Source organism: Magnolia sinica, chromosome 6 (assembly GCF_029962835.1).
Source record: "Magnolia sinica isolate HGM2019 chromosome 6, MsV1, whole genome shotgun sequence".
NCBI classification, from domain to species: domain Eukaryota; kingdom Viridiplantae; phylum Streptophyta; class Magnoliopsida; order Magnoliales; family Magnoliaceae; genus Magnolia; species Magnolia sinica.
This window is the reverse complement of record NC_080578.1, coordinates 84,727,497-84,746,103: the sequence shown is the minus strand read 5'-3', so window position 1 is coordinate 84,746,103 and position 18,607 is coordinate 84,727,497. Positions and strand designations below refer to the sequence as shown.

General features: G+C 39.5%; 1 protein-coding gene across 1 annotated transcript in view; it reads right to left on the bottom strand.

Annotated features, from left to right (window-relative positions):
• LOC131248971 (E3 ubiquitin protein ligase DRIP2) overlaps positions 1–17,595 on the bottom strand; it is a 37,331-nt gene extending 19,736 nt beyond the window's left edge. The window contains exons 1-6 of the mRNA XM_058249506.1: positions 17,343–17,595; positions 17,006–17,225; positions 12,257–12,356; positions 5,414–5,741; positions 4,418–4,869; positions 4,223–4,273 (exon numbers count right to left, since the gene is read on the bottom strand). Of these exons, the coding sequence (XP_058105489.1) occupies positions 4,223–4,273; positions 4,418–4,869; positions 5,414–5,741; positions 12,257–12,356; positions 17,006–17,120 (1,046 nt within the window). The 5' untranslated portion in view covers positions 17,121–17,225; positions 17,343–17,595. The remainder of the gene's footprint in view (positions 1–4,222; positions 4,274–4,417; positions 4,870–5,413; positions 5,742–12,256; positions 12,357–17,005; positions 17,226–17,342) is intronic.
• Positions 17,596–18,607: the final 1,012 nt, after the last annotated feature.

The window sequence follows — 18,607 nt, the reverse complement described above, 5'->3', positions numbered from 1 at the left end:
ACATTAGGGATTTCTATATTTATTATTTAAATATTAATTTTTATTTTTGTCAAACCACATATAGTTTAGAGCCCTATACAAAGTAAACTTATTTTGTGTCCTTGTTTTTTGTGATTTGAGTTCTAACTTCTAAGCATATAATGTCTTTTTTAACACTCCCTAAAGTTTCATTGAAAAATCCAACTAATTTCCCAATGTTTCCTAGAAACAGCGATACATCATGCGATATTTCTCATGCAATACCGATATGTTTCCATATCCCAACAGTGAGATACATGCGCCACCAATATCGATACTTAAATCACTTATTAGCAAGGTGTTCTGTATATGTTACGATATGCTCGTAAAGCCCGATAAGTATAGGTAACGGCCATAACCGTTACGCAATACGGGGGTGAAACAAGGCAATTGGTTTTTTGGGACCGTATCAGTCGTTACGGTCGCCGTAAAGGCCGTTTCCCCTGAAACGGTCGGAAAACGGCCACTTTTTTCCTATTTAAATCTATTTTTCTCCTTATTTTTTCACTTTTCTCATTCTGAAAATTCTCCTAGATCATTTTACAACAGATTTCGACCACTCTTACTATAATTTTTAAGATGAAAACCATACATTAAAGTGATTTGAGTGAATAGAAGCTTCGAGGCCCCGTGAATTACCTGATACACGTGGTTGGCGGGTGATTGCGTGCATCTGTAGGGAATAGTCTCGCCTTAAAGGGATGGAGACCCCTTGTTGTCATTTAAAATAAAATAAAATAAAGGAGCTCCGAGGGCCATTTTTTCAAAAAATTGTAGTGTTTATGCCTTTTTTTTAAAATTTCTAGTACTAATGCTTGATTGTGATGTGTAAACATTAGAGACAAATAATCGTGTTCATAAATTCACTAAACAGCTAATGCAGGGACATGTGATGACCTAACCCTAGATGCATGTATAATCAGGTTAAAAAATATTCAAATAAATACACCAATTAACTAACTGTTTCTAACCAAATGGATTAGGTAAATCTCAACACAAAGATGAGGTTATTCCGTCAGGATCATACCCCTTAGCATAAGATCACATAAACAGTAAAAAGGGAAGACCTCGGGATATGAGAATATCCCAGATCTAACATAAGTCAGTCCACGATTAAGCTTGGATCTGATTCTACTGACTAACCATCCCTTTTTTCCGTTCGAACTAGAAAGGGGATATCCAGAGAGGAACAAAAGGGATGAAGGATGAGGGGTTCGAGATGAAGAAGGTATAGGTCCTTTTTGTCGTCAAAAGAAAAGAATGATGATTCTTACCTTTTCCTACACCTCGAAAATCTTAGAAAGAAGGAAACCTAAAATCAGGGTGGAATCCTCAACACCCAGGGGCCAATCCTGAAACCTTAATCTCTTGAATAACGAGGAAGAAAAGAGACGAATTTCTATTCATTCAATAATATCAAAATAGGGTTTCTCACAATGTATATATAAGCTATGGAAAAAGTAAAAGTGCACTAAAGCGCGTGAAAACAAGAAAATTAACAAAAAAGACGAAAAGTAAAGAAAGTGCAATACAGCCCCTGAAATAAGGAAAAGAACAAAAATGCCAAAAACTAAAACACCCATGTGGTAGGTTGTGAAATCCGACTCATGCATCTACGGTCAAGGTGCGGTCATGCTGCTCCTGCACTCGTAGCACGTCAGAAAATGGGTCCGACGGACCCAACGTCCATCCACATTAACTCCTCCGCTCCAGTACTTTGTCGGTGATGCCTCCTCCTCTGGTACACTCTAAAGGGTGCACCACTGATGTCCGCATCAACAGCCCGATACAACACTCTCACCAAAGAGTGGACCGTTACACTACTATAAACATGTTCAAAACAAAAAATAAATACATATTTGGAATATTTACATTATTCTTAATTTTCTAGTATTTTTTAGAATTTTTTAGGCAAAAGAAAACTTTCAACCGTTACCGCGGTCGTAACAGTCGTTACACCCCCATATCGACTGTTATGGCCAATACTCGTATCAGTAATGGTGGTGACCGTTACGGCCACCGTTACCGATACGGAATACCTTGCTTATTAGGACTAGTGTTTGGTAATTTGGAGTAAATAGGATTAGTCAAAGTTTTGGGGATGCGGGAAATTGGGGGAAAGAAAAAAGATAAAAACAGCAAGCAAATCCCAAGTATTTTAATCATTTTGAAACTAAACTGGATGCAACTAAATTGGTCAAGAAAAAGTGGCCTTCCTAAACTATCTCTAAAGAGAACCAAATAAAGAGTTCAAATCCCACTCAACAACTATAAGAAGTCCAAAACTACTTAATAGAAACTAGAAGCCTGCAACCATGGGAGCCCAACTCTCTACATTCCATGCTTATGGCTCTTATACACAACCCCACAGCTGAACATGCCGTATGATTGATGCAAAGGGTCCAAACATTATTTCAACTCTTTATATATCAGCCAGCTTGATGGCCTGTGGTCTAACTGAAGTTATGGCCCTTGATAGAGTGGAATGGTGCCGAACATGATTCATGTAACCAACCCCAATCAATTGGTATAAGGCTTAGATGATGATGATGATGATGATATATCAACCAGCTGAGACATTATATCCAACCGAATGGAATGGAAATCCTATACACATTTTATTCACCCTGCAAAACATGTATTTTATACGACCATACAACTATTTACTGTTGTACATTTGCATATTCACAGTTCACATACATGACATATCAATTACTCTTGTCGGCCCCAAATCCAATCAGACTGCTGGATTAGTCCAGATCAGTCATCTGACCCGGATTTAGCCCATATCAACAATCATGTCAATCTCAACTGTTGATTTGATCCAGATCATAATCTGGATGGTTAGATTTCCCTTAAGGACTCCCTGGATGGGCCTGACCTTCAATCACCCAGCTTGTGGGAACACCTAGGACCCATCTGATGGATGTGTAACGTGGATGCATCATTCATTAATGGCATTGTTCAACTGCTTTTGGAAAATATTCCTTCTCCTATTTCTTCAATGGCTGCAGTGCCCGTGAATAGAAATGCATTTGGTGGTTGACTATCAAGTAGAGAAATGGATAAAAAGATATGGTCTCTATCTCGTGTATATCTTTCTTTCAGACTGATTTCTTGTCGGTTAAGAAAATAACATCTTTTGGCACGATCCACATTGCACACTCCTTTGCATAGTAGAGCTCCCATGAGCTAGTGAACGATGAACTCAAACTCCACTAGGTATTTTAACATTTGCAAAAGAGCGGCTTAGGTAAGTTAAATGTTGAGAGATTTTAGTAGTTTGGGTGTTGTTTCGTGTTTCAGTCATTTTAATATTTGCAAAAAAGTGGTTAGGGTGAGTTGAGCATCACTCAATAATACTCATGCCACATCATACTAATAAAATGGCACTTGCACTACATAATAAATTATTGAATTTACTAGAATAACTAACTAAGATACTAAACATCAATGCACAAATGAGGCGGGACTCAAGACATCACCTGAAAAATTGACTCCCTGTCCAACCAGGTCAGGTTGACTTGAAGACTCAACTGGGTCTTTACTTGACTCAACTCGATATTTCATAACCAAATTAGAAGTATTTAGAATAGTGATTAAATATTTAATCTAGGTAAAGGTATAAAGCAGCCAAATTAAACAAGTGTAGAGACTCTAGCGTGCTGGTAACGAGACTTTGCTTTCTTAGTAAAGGACATGCATTCAAAATTCAAGTCTCTTTTGACTTTGGTGTGTGTGTGTGTGCGCGCGCGCGCGCTCGCGTGTGAAAGAGGTTCACACAGTGACTGACTAGGTTCAAGTCAGGGAGAGTCACCTTGAGTCAACCGCATTAACAAGCATATAGACAATGAGTCATGACGAGTATGGACCGAATAACACTCATAAGCAAGTTTCATCATGACTCAGTGGGAAATCTCATCGAGCCAAGTGAACTAGATCAAATTTTGAGTCGATTCACCAACTTCTAAAACAATGATCTATGATGACTAATCAAACTTGGGATATTATGAAAACATAAATATATTCATGAGATAGAAGATATGAATCACAAAAGCATGGAAACAACCTGGATGGACAGGGAGCATCAGTAAAAGATCAACAATTCCTATATTAGCAGTTATATATGTACCATATATAGTGAAGGAAAAAACAAAAAAAAAAACAGAGAGAATCAAGCAAAAAACATGAAAAGGGAACTCACTTTATCCTCAAGTAACAAGCAGAAATCTGCGGCAAGCGCACGTCTCCTTCCCTGAAAGGAGAAACAATAAAGTGCAAACTCAATGTAATATCAGAAGAAGGAAAACAGAAGCAACAATTTTTTAACTGAAACAAACAGCATGTCCAGAAAAATAATGGGTTTCATATAAATTTCAATTTTGAAAAGGCTCCTTACTGTTCATCAGAAGCCACTAGCGAAAACCAAATCGGGAGAATTTTTCTGTCGGGTCTAATGCCTGAGGCATTGAGCAGAGCCTGAGCTGAGCCCCCAAGTACCCCGGAAGCAGCCCTCCTTTTACGGCTGATTTTATGCAATCTTCTAGCTTTCACCAGTTGTTCCGAAGGGGCAGGAATGCTGCCGTTCTTGTCGTCCTGGACTTTTGATTTATGCACATGCTCCCTAGCCTTTTTCTTGGGAACATGCACTTCAGTATTGGGGGCGTGAGGTTGCTCTGTCTTGGTAACAGACCCCCCCTGAATAGTGAACTTGTAGCTCTTTGTTCTGTTTGCTGCTTCCACAAGACAATTTAAGGGCTTCCAAAGATCAATTTTCCCCGGCACCGGCTCGCCACCATTATCTGTATCTTTATTCGAGCTGTGGTTTGATGGCTCTGCAGTGGAGGGATTCTGCACGACAAAAGTAGTTGACAATGAGAGCTAAATGCAACAAAGAAGAATTATAAGGTACCGTTACGTCATGCACCAATACATGAATTGTTTGCTGATGCACCCTACAGATGGGGCCCATGGGTTTGCTGCAGTCCAGACCTTTGATTCAATCAGCCTCAGTGCAGATAAACGGAAGCACCAAAAATTTCCCGATGAGAAGATCCTAACCATTTCCTCATTCATCTGCAAATAGATGATTAAGGGGGAAAAATACAGGAATGGTCCAGAAGAAAAGGACCAAAGATGCTTGGATCTTTCAATCTGGAAATTTTTGGGACCCCTCACCCACGACAAAGCATACAGATCTACATTATGGATCACCAAAGCATAGGCCCTACCTGTCCAAACTAGCCACATGGGCAAACTACACGTGTAATGATCAGTACATAATAATTCTTCAGAGAGAGAGAGAGAGAGAGAGAGAGAGAGAGAGAGAGAAGGGTTCTGCATAAAGTTTTTATGATTACAACCACTGGCAAACCAATGTCTATCCTTCCTTTACCTGCCTTTTATTTTGTGCAATCTTGTTTAGGGTCTCAGGCGAGCTTGAGCTCTCCGGTTGATCTTCAACATCTTCCTCCTTTTTAACAGGATCTTCAATGGTAAAGCTTGATCCTCTTGGGGCAGCAGCCTTCCTCGCAACGGCTTTTGTTCTCCTTCCGGTCAGGCCAGTTTGTGTCGGTACCCGGGGAGTGCTAACCACCAACGAAGAGAGTGACCTCTCCTTTCTTCTAATGGGCAATGAAACAGCTGCAACTTCAGGTGCCTTGACTTTTCTCCTTTTGAAAGGAAAAATCTTCGCTCTTACATCTTGTAAATTATGATCAGGCCTGAAGATAATCACATATCGAATTCAATGTGGTTTAAAAATACATCAATACAAGCCTCCATCATAGGAAAGCAGATGTGTCAAATGGCCTGACAGTTCACAAAAAGCTACATAACAAGGTTGAATACAGTAACGAAACCACTTTTCTAATATGTTGTATACTTGATATGCATCATATCTGCAAATAAATTAAACAAACCTAAAGCAACCCGTAAAGTTGCTGACAACCAGTCCGGATCTGAGACTGTTGACAGAAACCACTGAAAACAAATAACTTAAATCCCTATTGGAGTAGGTGTCAATGGCAGACTAGGTTTGTTTGAACCCTGATTTTGAACAGGTCCGTTCAAAGCCCAAGTGTGTCGGGCCCTAAACTTTCACTATCTTCTCATTTTTGGAAGACAACAAAACTACTCATATGGAAATGCTCTTAGAAATCCTAGCTAATTCCAGATTTGAGTCAGACAAATGATTTCACTGTGTCAACTAGTCACTATATGAAAACATATGCTACTTTCATATCTGACAAGAAAATTTGGTTCGACGAATTATATGGTCCTGATGGATGAAGACATGAGTAGTAGGTCCTGATGCGCCAGTCCATACAAGTGGGTCTCATCGTTCAGTGATCCAGACAATTGATATGACAGGCCCCACCATAGACAGGGATGCCCCAACTATCTTCCAGATTGGAAGACCTTTGATTACTGGCCTACAAATAGACAAGAAAATAATAAAGCGATTGTCAGTATGAAAGGCCAAAATTTGGGTGGTTAGGACATTCCTGTCTGGAGAATCTTGAAGCATCCCCATCCACAGTGGGGCCCAGCAGATCCATGGTCTGGATCACCAAACCATGCACCCTAATAAAGACTTGATGCATCAGCAAGCAAGATTTCTGATGCATCAGGACCATATCAATTATAATTCCTCAATAGGTGAACTTACTTCTTGAAATGAATATGGTTCCAACTTCAAACTAGGCAAAAGACAGAAAACAAGTCGCCACAGTTTGCACTTCCACACTAGAGTATTATGCATTGTTGAGACACTTTTTTTAACATAAATGCATTGTGGAAAGAATACCATTACATTAGATATTCTATACTTAGTTTTTTATATGTTTCTATCTATACTTAGTTTTTTATATGTTTCTACTTAGATTGCTTTTTTTATATTTTATATGTTTCTACTTGGATTGCTTTCACATATAATGCAATTATGAAGCATGGCAAAGAAAACAAGCTGCCACAGTTACACTTCTCACACTCAAGAATTGTGCACTGTGCAAAGAAGACTGTGAGATTAAGTATTTTGTATTTCAACTCTTTTTTCTAATGAGATTACTAATTTCTACTTAGATTACTTTCACGTATGATTTAATCATGAAGCATAGCATAGAAACCCACAACAGTTTTTATGGCTGAAAGCAGAACTTTTCCGTAGTTGTGACATCACATACCCATGTCCAAAGGTATTGCAGGGGAAGAAAACAGCAAGGAGCTTTAGTACATGAAATGTTATACCTTCATCCATACAGAAAATCCTCCTCGCTCAAAAATCTGCCTTTGGTAACAGTATTTTGGATTTACTGTTGAAATATTTAGTTCGGTAAAAGGAAGTGTTCAGATTGCAGTAAACTTCCTTAGTGCTCACAATCAACGACCAGGGTCCAAATTGCAATCCTTAGTATTATCTAGTTGGACAAGCCAGTACCTTTTGTTAAGGGGTCGTCTCACACTCATCAAGGCTACCTTCTCCAACAAGCCAATTTACTTCCTCTATCTTTTCAAGAGCCTGCAAGCAGTGTTGGATAAACTTGAGAAGCTTCGAAGAGATTTTCTATGGAGTGGTTCGGATGAAGGTTGCGAATTTCATCTCGTGAAATGGGAAAATGTGTGCCAACCATATCCTCAAGGAGGTGTAGGCATAAAGGATCTTCGTAGTATGAACATAATCCTTTTGGGCAAATGGCTGTGGCATTTTGGTTCTGAGGAAGGAAGCCTTTGGTGTGAGCTGGTTGCAAGCATGGTCTCAAGGGGGCTGGGAGGTGAAAGATTCCTCTATCTATAGAGCTTCCTCCATTTGGAAGTCGATATCTTCAATTGCGCTGGTCTCCAGGAAAGGAATCTCTTTCTCGAAATGGTTCTAGAGTCAGATTTTGGGAGGATGTTGGTGCGGGAATTCCACCCTCTCCCAAGCTTCCTGAGTCTGGCCCACTTAGCTCCGGCCAAGGACATGAGGGTGAGTGCGTTGTGGCCCTTCAGCCCTTTGCCCTCCCCCTGGAAGGGATCTTGTGGATTCAGCGATGGAGGACTTTCTGCTGCTCCTAGACCAGTTGAAATGCGCCCCAATTCCATCTCCCAGGGAGAGGGATTCTTTACAATGGAGTGCTCATAGTTCCAGTCATTTCTCGGTCCGATCCTTTTACAGTTTGATTCAATTAGATGGGCCGATCCACCAAAATGATCACGACTTCCACTTGTGGTTCTATGGTGCGCCTCCCAAGATCACTTGCCTTCACCTGGCTAGTGGACAAAAGCAAGGTCTTAATGATTGACAATCTTCAAAATAGGGGCTTATTCATCCCCAATATGTGCTCCCTTTGCAAGCAAGAGGCGAAATCAATTGACCGCCTATTTAATCATTGTTCTTTCACCTCAAAAGTGTGGTCGCACTTCCTTGGCTGCTTCAATATGTTGTGGGTCATACCGGGTTCCTCTTCCAAGCTCCTTCGGGCATGGCATGGTGGGCGTGAGATTAAGCACCTTGGACCAACCCGGTTCCTTGTCCTCCCGACCGTGCCGTGGGCCATTTGGTCTGAGCAGAACAATTGTTGCTTCCGTAATAGCTCTAGGTCAAAGGAGGTGGTTCTGACCATGACTAAGGGTTTTGTTTCTGAGTGGGCTTCCTTGCTGAATGATGTAAAGGATTTTGATATTCCAGTTTTTTGGGGATGTAGCTGTGTTTTTTCCTTTTTTGTATTCTTTTCCCACTTGTGGGCTTCTCAATAAATTTCCTCATTACCTCTCAAAAAAGCCGTGAATGTAACTGAAATTTGAGAGCTACTTTTTCATTGTACATACTATGAAAAGTCGTTACAATGTGGTCATTACCTCTTTACTGTACCGAACTTTCACAGTTCAATTCAAGTTTCATACAAACAAAGCCAAAAGGTATCGAATCTCAATCAAGGTATTCGATAACGGTAACGACCAGCGTAACAACTGGCCATATGACCATTATGATATGGGTCGTAACAGCCTTTACGGCTCCCGTAACAGCCATTATTGCTCTATAATGTTTGAAATTTTTTTTCAAGGAAAAAATGTAAAAAAGAAAAAAGAATGAAAATTTTTAAATAAATATGAAGATCCCAAATATGTATTCCTTTCTGGTTTTGAACATGTATTTGATAGTGTAACGGGCCATTCTTCAGTAAGAATGATGTCTCAGGCTACCTAATATTACTAACCTTAGACCTAACTCTAAAATAGTAAAACTCCTATATTTAGGCTTCTAAATATCTTATATCAATATATAATTAAATCTATAAATCTACATGTGAGCAATGATTGCAGTATCAATAGTAATAGGGTTGTAAATGGTCAGTTTTGGGGCGGGTTTAGCCAAAACCAAGCCCGCCCATTAACTAAATGGGTCTGGGTCCAAATTTTAGACCCAGACCCTTTTACTAAATGGGCGGGTCTGGGTCGAGTCTAAGTAAACCCCATCAAACCCATTTATAAATGGGTCTGTGCCTAGTAGAGGGAGATCCCAGACCCATTTATGAATGGGTCGAGTCTAACGGGTCTAGTTAAGGGACGTTCATACCCTGAACCAAACTCACTTATAAACGGGTCTATTTGGGTCTAAAGGGTTTGGGTCATCTTGATTTTACATCAAAATTAATCAATGCCAATTAATAATAAAAATGCCAATGGATGGACTGGGCGGATATCTCACAAACATCACGGTGGACCCCACTTAGCATCCCAGCAAAGGAACTTCCTGCAAAAGCCTTTCACATGCAATCCATGTACATCCTAATTCACTTATCCCGCCATCTTCAGCACATCGATTCGGATTCCGTGGTGCCCCTTATTCTCAACCGAACATGGGGTGAATTTCACGTTTTCCCATGTTACTTGTCAAGGTATGCAAGCATTTTTACCAAGTTTAAAACCAAGTCTGGATGGGTCCCTTGCAATATAGACCAACCCGCCCATTTACTAAATGGGGTCGGGTCGGGTCGGGCCTAATATAAAGCAAATCAGATCCAGACTCATTTAGCAACTGGGTCTGTTCTTGGACCCAAACCTGTACCATTTAACAAACAAGTCGGGCATGGGTACCCCATCGGGTCCACTGACCCATTTATAGCCCTAGATAGTATTGGTCCATCAATCTGATATCAATATGTAATTAAGTCTATAAATCTACATGTGAGCAATAATTACAACATCAATCACTGCTCATAAGTAGATTTATAGGCTTAATTATATATTGATACCAAATATTTAGAAACCTAAATATAGGAGTTTTACTATATCAAAAGATATTATTGATATTGTCACTGCTCATATGTAAATTTATAGGCTTAATTATATATTGATATCAAACATTTAGAAATCTAAATATAGGAGTTTTACTATATCAAAAGATACTATCGAAATTGCTTGTGGGTGAATAATATATTAGCGAGACATATTTACTGCTCTCGAGATTTGAACATAGGCCCTTCCTCTCTGATACCATGTCATACAACCATTTACTCCAAAAGCTTAAGCTGTCAAAGTGTGGTGTATCAATGTATATCAAGGGACTTTATCACTTCAACAGGTGATACAAAACTAAGCTTAAGTTCACTTTCTTCCCTATATTGCGCAATTTCCCAAAATATCGTAATATGTCTCAACAATATATCAATACATGGCGATATTTTCAAAATATTGTAGGTAAAAAATCCTTTGTATCATCGATACCATTGTTAGCAAAAAAATTGAAAAAATCACCAAAAGTCCTAAAAATCCTTTTTTTTTTATTTTTTATTTTTTATGCTTTGGATACCTTCCTAAGGTGATTTCAATCACTCCTTTTCAATTATTTGGAGAAAAAAGGTGGGTCCAAAAATCAAGATCGGAGAGCAAATACCATAAATGAAATCGGTGAGGTGTTTTTTGAATTTCAATAATTTTTTTCTTTTTTAAATCACTTGAAATTAGTGGATTGAAGTTCATAATCTATGATTTTGCATGCTCAATCATGGATTTTGGCCTTTCATTTTCAAATTTGAGGAAAATATGGGAAATTGGGGAAAATTTGATTTTCAATTTTAACCTCTGATTTTTTTTCTTTCATGTCTTCTATGATCTATAAATTATACATGATCTGATTTTGAATATAATTGCATCATTTCTATCAGAAAAATTAATTTAGGTCCTTATACAAAGGAAACTTATTATGTGTACTTGTTTTTTGTGATCCTTTGAGTTGTAAGTGTATAATAATGTCTTTTTTAAGAGTTTCATTAAAAAATTTGACCCGTTTCCCAATGTTTCCTAAAATCAGTGATACATTGCATGATATATGCAATATTTCCCATGCGATACTCGATATGTTTCCGTATCCCAAGGATGCGATACATGCATCGATACCATACTGAAAACACTATATATGAGTAATAATGAGTTGATGGCACAATTATTGGTTATTATGTAAAAACTATATTTAAACTTAGAACGCAAGTCAAACATGATTTGGTATATTAGTGCCCATTACATATAACTACAACCAAATGAAGACAGAAAAATGAAACAAAGTGATAGTTTACCTCTTCCAATATTTCCCAAAATGATCCACTCCGCTTCGATCTATCAAATCTGACTCAATTTTGTGTTTTGAACTTAAGATAATCTTAAATCTAATTTCAAATTAGTTTCTAAGCTCCCTTGAAGGTTGAAATGAATAAAAATATGAAAAAATGAAAGAAAATGTGAAAATAAAAATTATCAATATGAGGCCTTTTATAGTTGTACCGGCTTGTAACAACATATCAGGCAATAAGGCTCATTTTTATCATAATGGACTTGTTCACCCTTGTATCACATAATGGGGGTGATCTTTCCCTTTACAGAATGGCCTTTACAGTTGTAGCATAACCATTTTGTAATACAATGATCTCAATTTATTTACATATCAATCTACAAAAAGCTCCAAAGAGGGCCGTACAGTTATACCAATAGCACTTGAATCAGACAAGATACAGGATCTGGTTGCATGTAGCTCCAAATGAATTGGATCAGATAGCCCTACCCATTTCACTTCAAGCGACGGATGAAATGAAATGCACCAGAAAGTTTCCACTCTCAACATGTCTCCGCTCATGCTGTGGGATGCTTTGGCTAACCCAAACACCCAGCTTTTTTTTCTTTCACCAAATATTTAAGGATAAAAAAACAGCCTTAAAAGAACAGATTAGGATGATGATAGATTTGGAGGTCAAGAAAAGTTTACCTGAGCTTCTCTACTGGAGTACAGCCAAGATCAATATTGCATATTGGACAGCAATCCAGTTCCTCATCATTGAGTTTATCGTATATGCATTTCCTGCAAACTGGGTTAGAATAAAAGAGACAGTATCAGATCTCGCATACTGATGAGTTGAGTATGCCCATCAATAACATTATTAGAGAAAGCCTAAGCATTAATTTAAGTTGAAAACATGCATCAAAATTACCAAGTGAAGAACTATAATATCTACCATGACCCGGAATTCAAGAGATTTTATCAGTTGTAATAATAATAGTGGTGGTGGTGGTGGTGGTGGTAATAGTAATGATGTTAATCATTTAATACTTGTCCCAACAAATTGGATTCAGTGTTTTTTGTCCGTATTTATGATGTAAGTTAAGGCAAATGTTTGGCGCCGGCTGCCAACCTGATGCAACCCTCCTACTTTATCCAAGCTTGGGATATGCAATGAGAGCATGAAACACCCACGGGTGCTATGTAAATAGTAATAGACTGTTATATAGGTCGGTTACAATTGAACTCTATGTGATAGGATATTACATAGGTTGATTACAATCAATGAGTTAATAATAATAATAATAATCTTCGCCTTCTCCAGCAATTTGGGATCAGCTCTGACAAAAGTTCTATGATTGGCTGTCCACCAGACATCAACCTTCCTATTTTGCCTGGGCTCCTGGAAACTAGCCAGGGCAAAGGTTTGTATTTACAACTCTCACATGCCACAACGATCCCTCCCATTACTACCCTAGCCCAACTATATACACGCACACCCAAAAGAGCAAGCAAACAAAGTAGGGTCATGGATCAAAAATTGCCTGGCATACCACTGATCATGAGTCACACATACACATGGAGGGTCATGCTCGAGCCTTGGTTAGAATAGCAAGTAGCCCACTGATCCATGTTCCGGAGCACCGCTTACACACCAACACATTCATGCTCCATGTTAACTGAACTATTATGCGCAACCCACTAAGGGGGAAGTTGCAACCAGATATAATCAAGAACATGTCATGTCAGACAAGCCCACTGAACAAGATGTTTACCAGTTTTAATATTAATAGTGATAATGATATGCACAAGTGTCGGAAGTCAGAACTTAACACAGATGAACAGACATGAAAGAGCCTGCAAAGGGCATTCAATAAGAAGACTGGGAGCCCTCTTCAAGGCACAAGTGAGCATGCTGCTCATTGGCATGGTTAGTAAAGTGAGATACTATTTACATGCCCTGGCCTAAGAAAACAGCCCAGTCTGCTCAAGGTGGCCAACAAGTGCAAAATAAAATAGGAAGGTTTAAACAAATTGACCGATGGTCAGAATACACCATAGACATGTGGCGCACCTGAAGAGCAACGCAGTCTGCTCACCATGAACATGACTTGGCCAAAAAATCAGCCCAGTCTGCTCACAATTGGGCCGATAAAATTGGAAAGTTAAAATAAATCAACCGATGATCAAAATCCACCATAGGCTTGTGGCCCACCTGACGGACAGAGCAGCCTAACCTTCAGACAGATTGCGCTCACAGTGGGCACACCTGAAGAATGACCTGATTTCATAATATACCACACTTGCACATGTGGCATGACAAGGGTTCTCAATCCTCTTCATGTAAGTACTCAAGGAGAAGCAAGCAGGCAAGACCATAAAGAGCGGTGCATAAAAAAAATAATAATAATGAATTGTTAAACAGCTTTCCAATCAACAATTCATTCAAGACATGCTTTGGACCAACATGGACAAACAATGGAAGTACATTCCTCCAAGACATTCCACAAAGGAAGGGTTAGAAAATCAAAATAGTAAAAGAAACAAGTTAATATTTTAAACATCAAAGATTGGGAGATTTCAACCGAGTTTTTTGAGTGATTTGCTCAAAACTTAGCCTCCATAACAAAGGAAAAACAGAAACAAATCCCACAGCCTGTACAGAGATACAAAGACACAAAACTCCCTAAAAGGCAATGACTCCAGCATAGCAAGCTCCCATAAAAAATGCAAAATTAACACTGGCAAAAACTAGTAGAATTACAAAATGTTATCAAGGATGCCCTAAATCCTCTAAGATAGAACATCGCTCATCTAACTCATCTAACCACACATGAAACCACCCCTCAAGCTCAAAGTCGAAATACAAGTGATGTAAGACAATTAACCACTTGCTCTAAAAGCTCGAATTGATAGAGCATGGCGAATCAATCCCTTTATCTCATAGCCCAGGCCCCACATTCCATGGGTTAGGACCTCAGCCAAACCCCCCTCGTGGGCCCCACTTCACATGAGTTCTGCTTTACACAAGCCACTTGGCTCACACGGGCCGCCCACCCCAAGTGTGCCCTTGCATACTATAGGCCACCCCACTCAAGCCCGGTGTAAAAATGCCCCTACATTAATATGTGGTGAGGAATGACATATACGCCAAGGTCATTTGAGTCCTTCAAAAGTCCAAGCAACCATTGTAGTATAAAATTACCATATCTATATGCAAGCACAGCCGACCTTGCTCCTAATTGTTATAACTACATCCAATTTCAATTTCAAGCTCCTACAATGGAAGAAAATCTACTTTGTAGCAATAATTTCGAGCTTGTTCTGCCAGGCCCATATTCATCCAGAAAAACAATGTGAATTGGACAGAAGGTGTTCCATGTTATCATATGCGACAGGGACAATGAAAGTATGGATTCTCTGCAAAAGCTGGCAGACAAAAATAGAAGATAAGAAGTATGTCCATATTACTTTTTCATCTACGAAAATGCTAATCGGAGAGAGAAGATGTTCAGTGTTACCGTTTGAGACGGACTACATAAATGTGGATTCCCTAAAAAGTTGTCAGAAGAGAATAGAAGATGTAGATGGAGTCTTGACAAGGACATGCTTGCTACAATAGGTAATATGAGGAATGTCCATGAGCAGATAACAAGGATGCATCTATTAGCATCTAAAGACAAAATTTGTACCCATGGGTAAATGTATATCCTCAGCAAGAGACTTTTAGAATAGAATTTCATGATGCTATGAAGATTGTTCAAATGATAAAGGGACTAAACATATTACATAGTGAAATTTGACAAGTGATCTCTGTTAACAGTGCTCACGACTCTTATGGCAAGATGCAACAAAATCTTGGAGTGAGTCTCTTTACGGATGCATCAAGTTTTGGCTACATTGCCCCATCACAAATGGGAAGCAACTAACAAGAACAAAAACAAGTACAATCAAATATATCCTATCAGCTAGCCAAAAATACCCCTCAATAATACTTTGATCCATTGATATCGTACAATGGAATCCCACCAATACAGCAATCAGATGTCAGACTAGAAACACATTTATACTGATGCATTGTGGATATGCATTGTTCCTTACGCAATTTGGGGCAGCCAAATGCAGCCCAAAGTCCAATTTGTGATGAGATGGAATGTTGTTCGGGATATTATCATGATAGAAGCACACCCAAACATCATTTGATCTGAAAGATGAGTTCAATTTGGAATTGAAACGGTTGAAACTGTTCACAAGGTCCATTCAGAACCTGATAATATGCTTACCCACTACAAATAAGTATGTAGACCCATCCATATATGTGGAAATCTCTTACCACATATCTCAAAGAGTAGTGCCATTTCCAGACACTCAATTCAAGTGCAAAAGACAAAGCTAAAACATCCTCTGAGTCTTCTTACGTGGAAAATGCATGCAAGATCCAGGCAGTCCATAGGATGGCTGCCACAGTCATTGTTCCTTAGCCCAAGAGACAGGCTGGTCCATTCGTGAGGAGGGTCAGGCACATGCAAAAGAAATGGATGGTAATTACTGAGAAACCAAAGGTCTAACATTCAACATCCCTGCATTGCAACCTGAGGTAAGCCGTCCTGAATTTTAGTATAAAGGGGATTCATCTAATCAATATCCCGGATCCCGCACTGGTTTGTCACATCAACACATGTCAGCTTTTGCATTTGGCGGGCATCCGGAGATAGCATTCCTCTACCACAGAGTTGAAATTGACTCTATCTGATCATGCAATTGTTCAGCCTTGATTAATTGACACTCCAACATGCACATGGTTATACGTTAGCCGAATCTGAACTGTCCATCTGGAGGGACCATCTTTAGATAGCCCAAAGTTCAAAATTCACGAGGAAGATGCAATCCTAGCGGTCCAATTCATGGCCTTCACAAGGGCAGTAAAAATGGAAGTATACATGGTCCACATCCAAAAGGGGAATTCTTTCAATCCAATGACTAGAATTCTCCAATCAGCACACGTTTTACATCATGGGCCATCAGTGGTGGGACATACCACATGGACAATACAGATCCACTGACCAGCCACGTGTGCACTAGAACGGTGACTAACCAAGACTACTTCCATGCTCATCAAACCCAAAGTCCTAAAAATTTTCTCTTCATGGCACTGTAGAACCCAACACTAATTCAACAGCTAACTCTCAAATAACGAACTTCTATTTTTGGACCAAAAATACATACTTTTCAAACATTACTTGAATGCATAAACAAAACACGCATTGAACCAATGAATAGAAAACCAAACAAAAACAGAAAAAAGTCGCATCTTTTTGCATTTTTCTCTCAATCTACGCCACGAATCATTGAAACGAGAAAAACCCAAATCACAAAATCCAAATTTACACAAAACCCAGATCTCCAAAATTGAAAAACAAGATCAGGGCCAACGCCAAAAACGATCAGAGAACTCACACGTATGAAGGCATTCGGATATGGTAGTAGCTTCTTTCAAGAGCTTGTTGCAGAGAGGGCATGTCATGCACCCCACGAGCGTCTCCCTCCGCACTTTCACCACCTGGGTCGCCATCCCCCGAGCCTCACAGCCCCCTCGCGCAGGTTACCACGGGCGCCGATGCGGTGCATGTTAGCATGGGGCGGGGACAGGCGCTCCACGTCATGGTTCTCTCTGCAGCTGCATTCATCGATGGTAAAACGTAAAAAATATAAAAAGAGAATACAGAGATTGAAGAAAACAAAGAGATGGTTTTTTCTTCTCTGTTCTTTGGTTTCATGGCCGCCTGATTGGTACCTTGATCTGCTAAAATACGCGGGGAGGGAAGGTTTGATGGGGTGATTTGCAGGTGGATGGTGGATTATCTGCGAAGAATCGACGTGGGTTTTGTTGGGTTTGGACAGAGGAGAGTCGTGGATTTGATTTTTCGGTCGAGGCTCGGAATCGACGAAAGAGCATGGACTTGGATGGAAAACAACGAGCTCGAAAGGAGAGTTATTCTAGAGAATGGGTATGGTCTAAAGTGCGCCTTGGGTGCTACGGTACGCAACCCGCGCGGCACGGTCTTATAAATAGGAGAGTTATATAATACTCTGGCTGCGTATGACGCTTGATACGCAGAAACTGTACATGTGTAATATACTAACTAAAATAAAACCGACTAGATTGTATATCCCACCATCTTCAAGTCGAAAACCAAATATTAGATTTTTTTTTTTTAAATAATCTACTCCTCTGATTTGTGCGCACTTGTTTGTAGAAATAGGGCTGTTGGCATTTTCATTCTGAACCGTCCAATAAATGTCTAGCAAACCGATATTCCTATGATAGAAAAAGATTTTTTTTATTATTATTATAAATATAGACTGCTTGAGATAAATTTGACCGTTTCGTTTGAGTAATTTTATGCCACGTGCTCAATTTCTAAATGCCTGCGCATCATTCATCACACTCTGCCGGAGTATCAAAGTATTTCTCAGTAAATAGAGGAACCGGAATCATCTGCAACACCTGATTTACGCGGTGAGTGAAACACCCAACTCTGTGGAGCCACCATGGTTTATATGTAAATCCAATCCGTTCATTATGTGAGAACCCTTATTTAGACCGTTCATACAAAATATCAGCGCTACAGAAATCTCCAACGGCCCAAGTCAATGGAAAATTGTAAATTTGCTCTTAAAACTTCTATCAGGTGTCTCCCGCATGAGTTCTGGATAGGCTGGTTTTTGGCATATCTACTTCATCTGTTGTGTTCCTTCTTTCTAACGGTTCTGATGAAAGATAAACACGATGATGACCCTGCACAAAAACCTACGGCTTGCATCCCATCCTAATTCTTCCATGTGGTGTGGCCCACCTTAGTTTTGATCTGCATGATATTTATCCAACGAACTAGAATAAAGATAGAACCTGATGGACGGATTGGATGTTACATAGATAACATGGTGGGCCCCATACAGCTTGAGTGTTCTAAGCGCAGTGTGAAACAGGGGGCTGCGGACGATTCCGGTCCTAAACAGATGCTGCGTAGGCCGAGGGTGATAGTTCGCCACCGGATT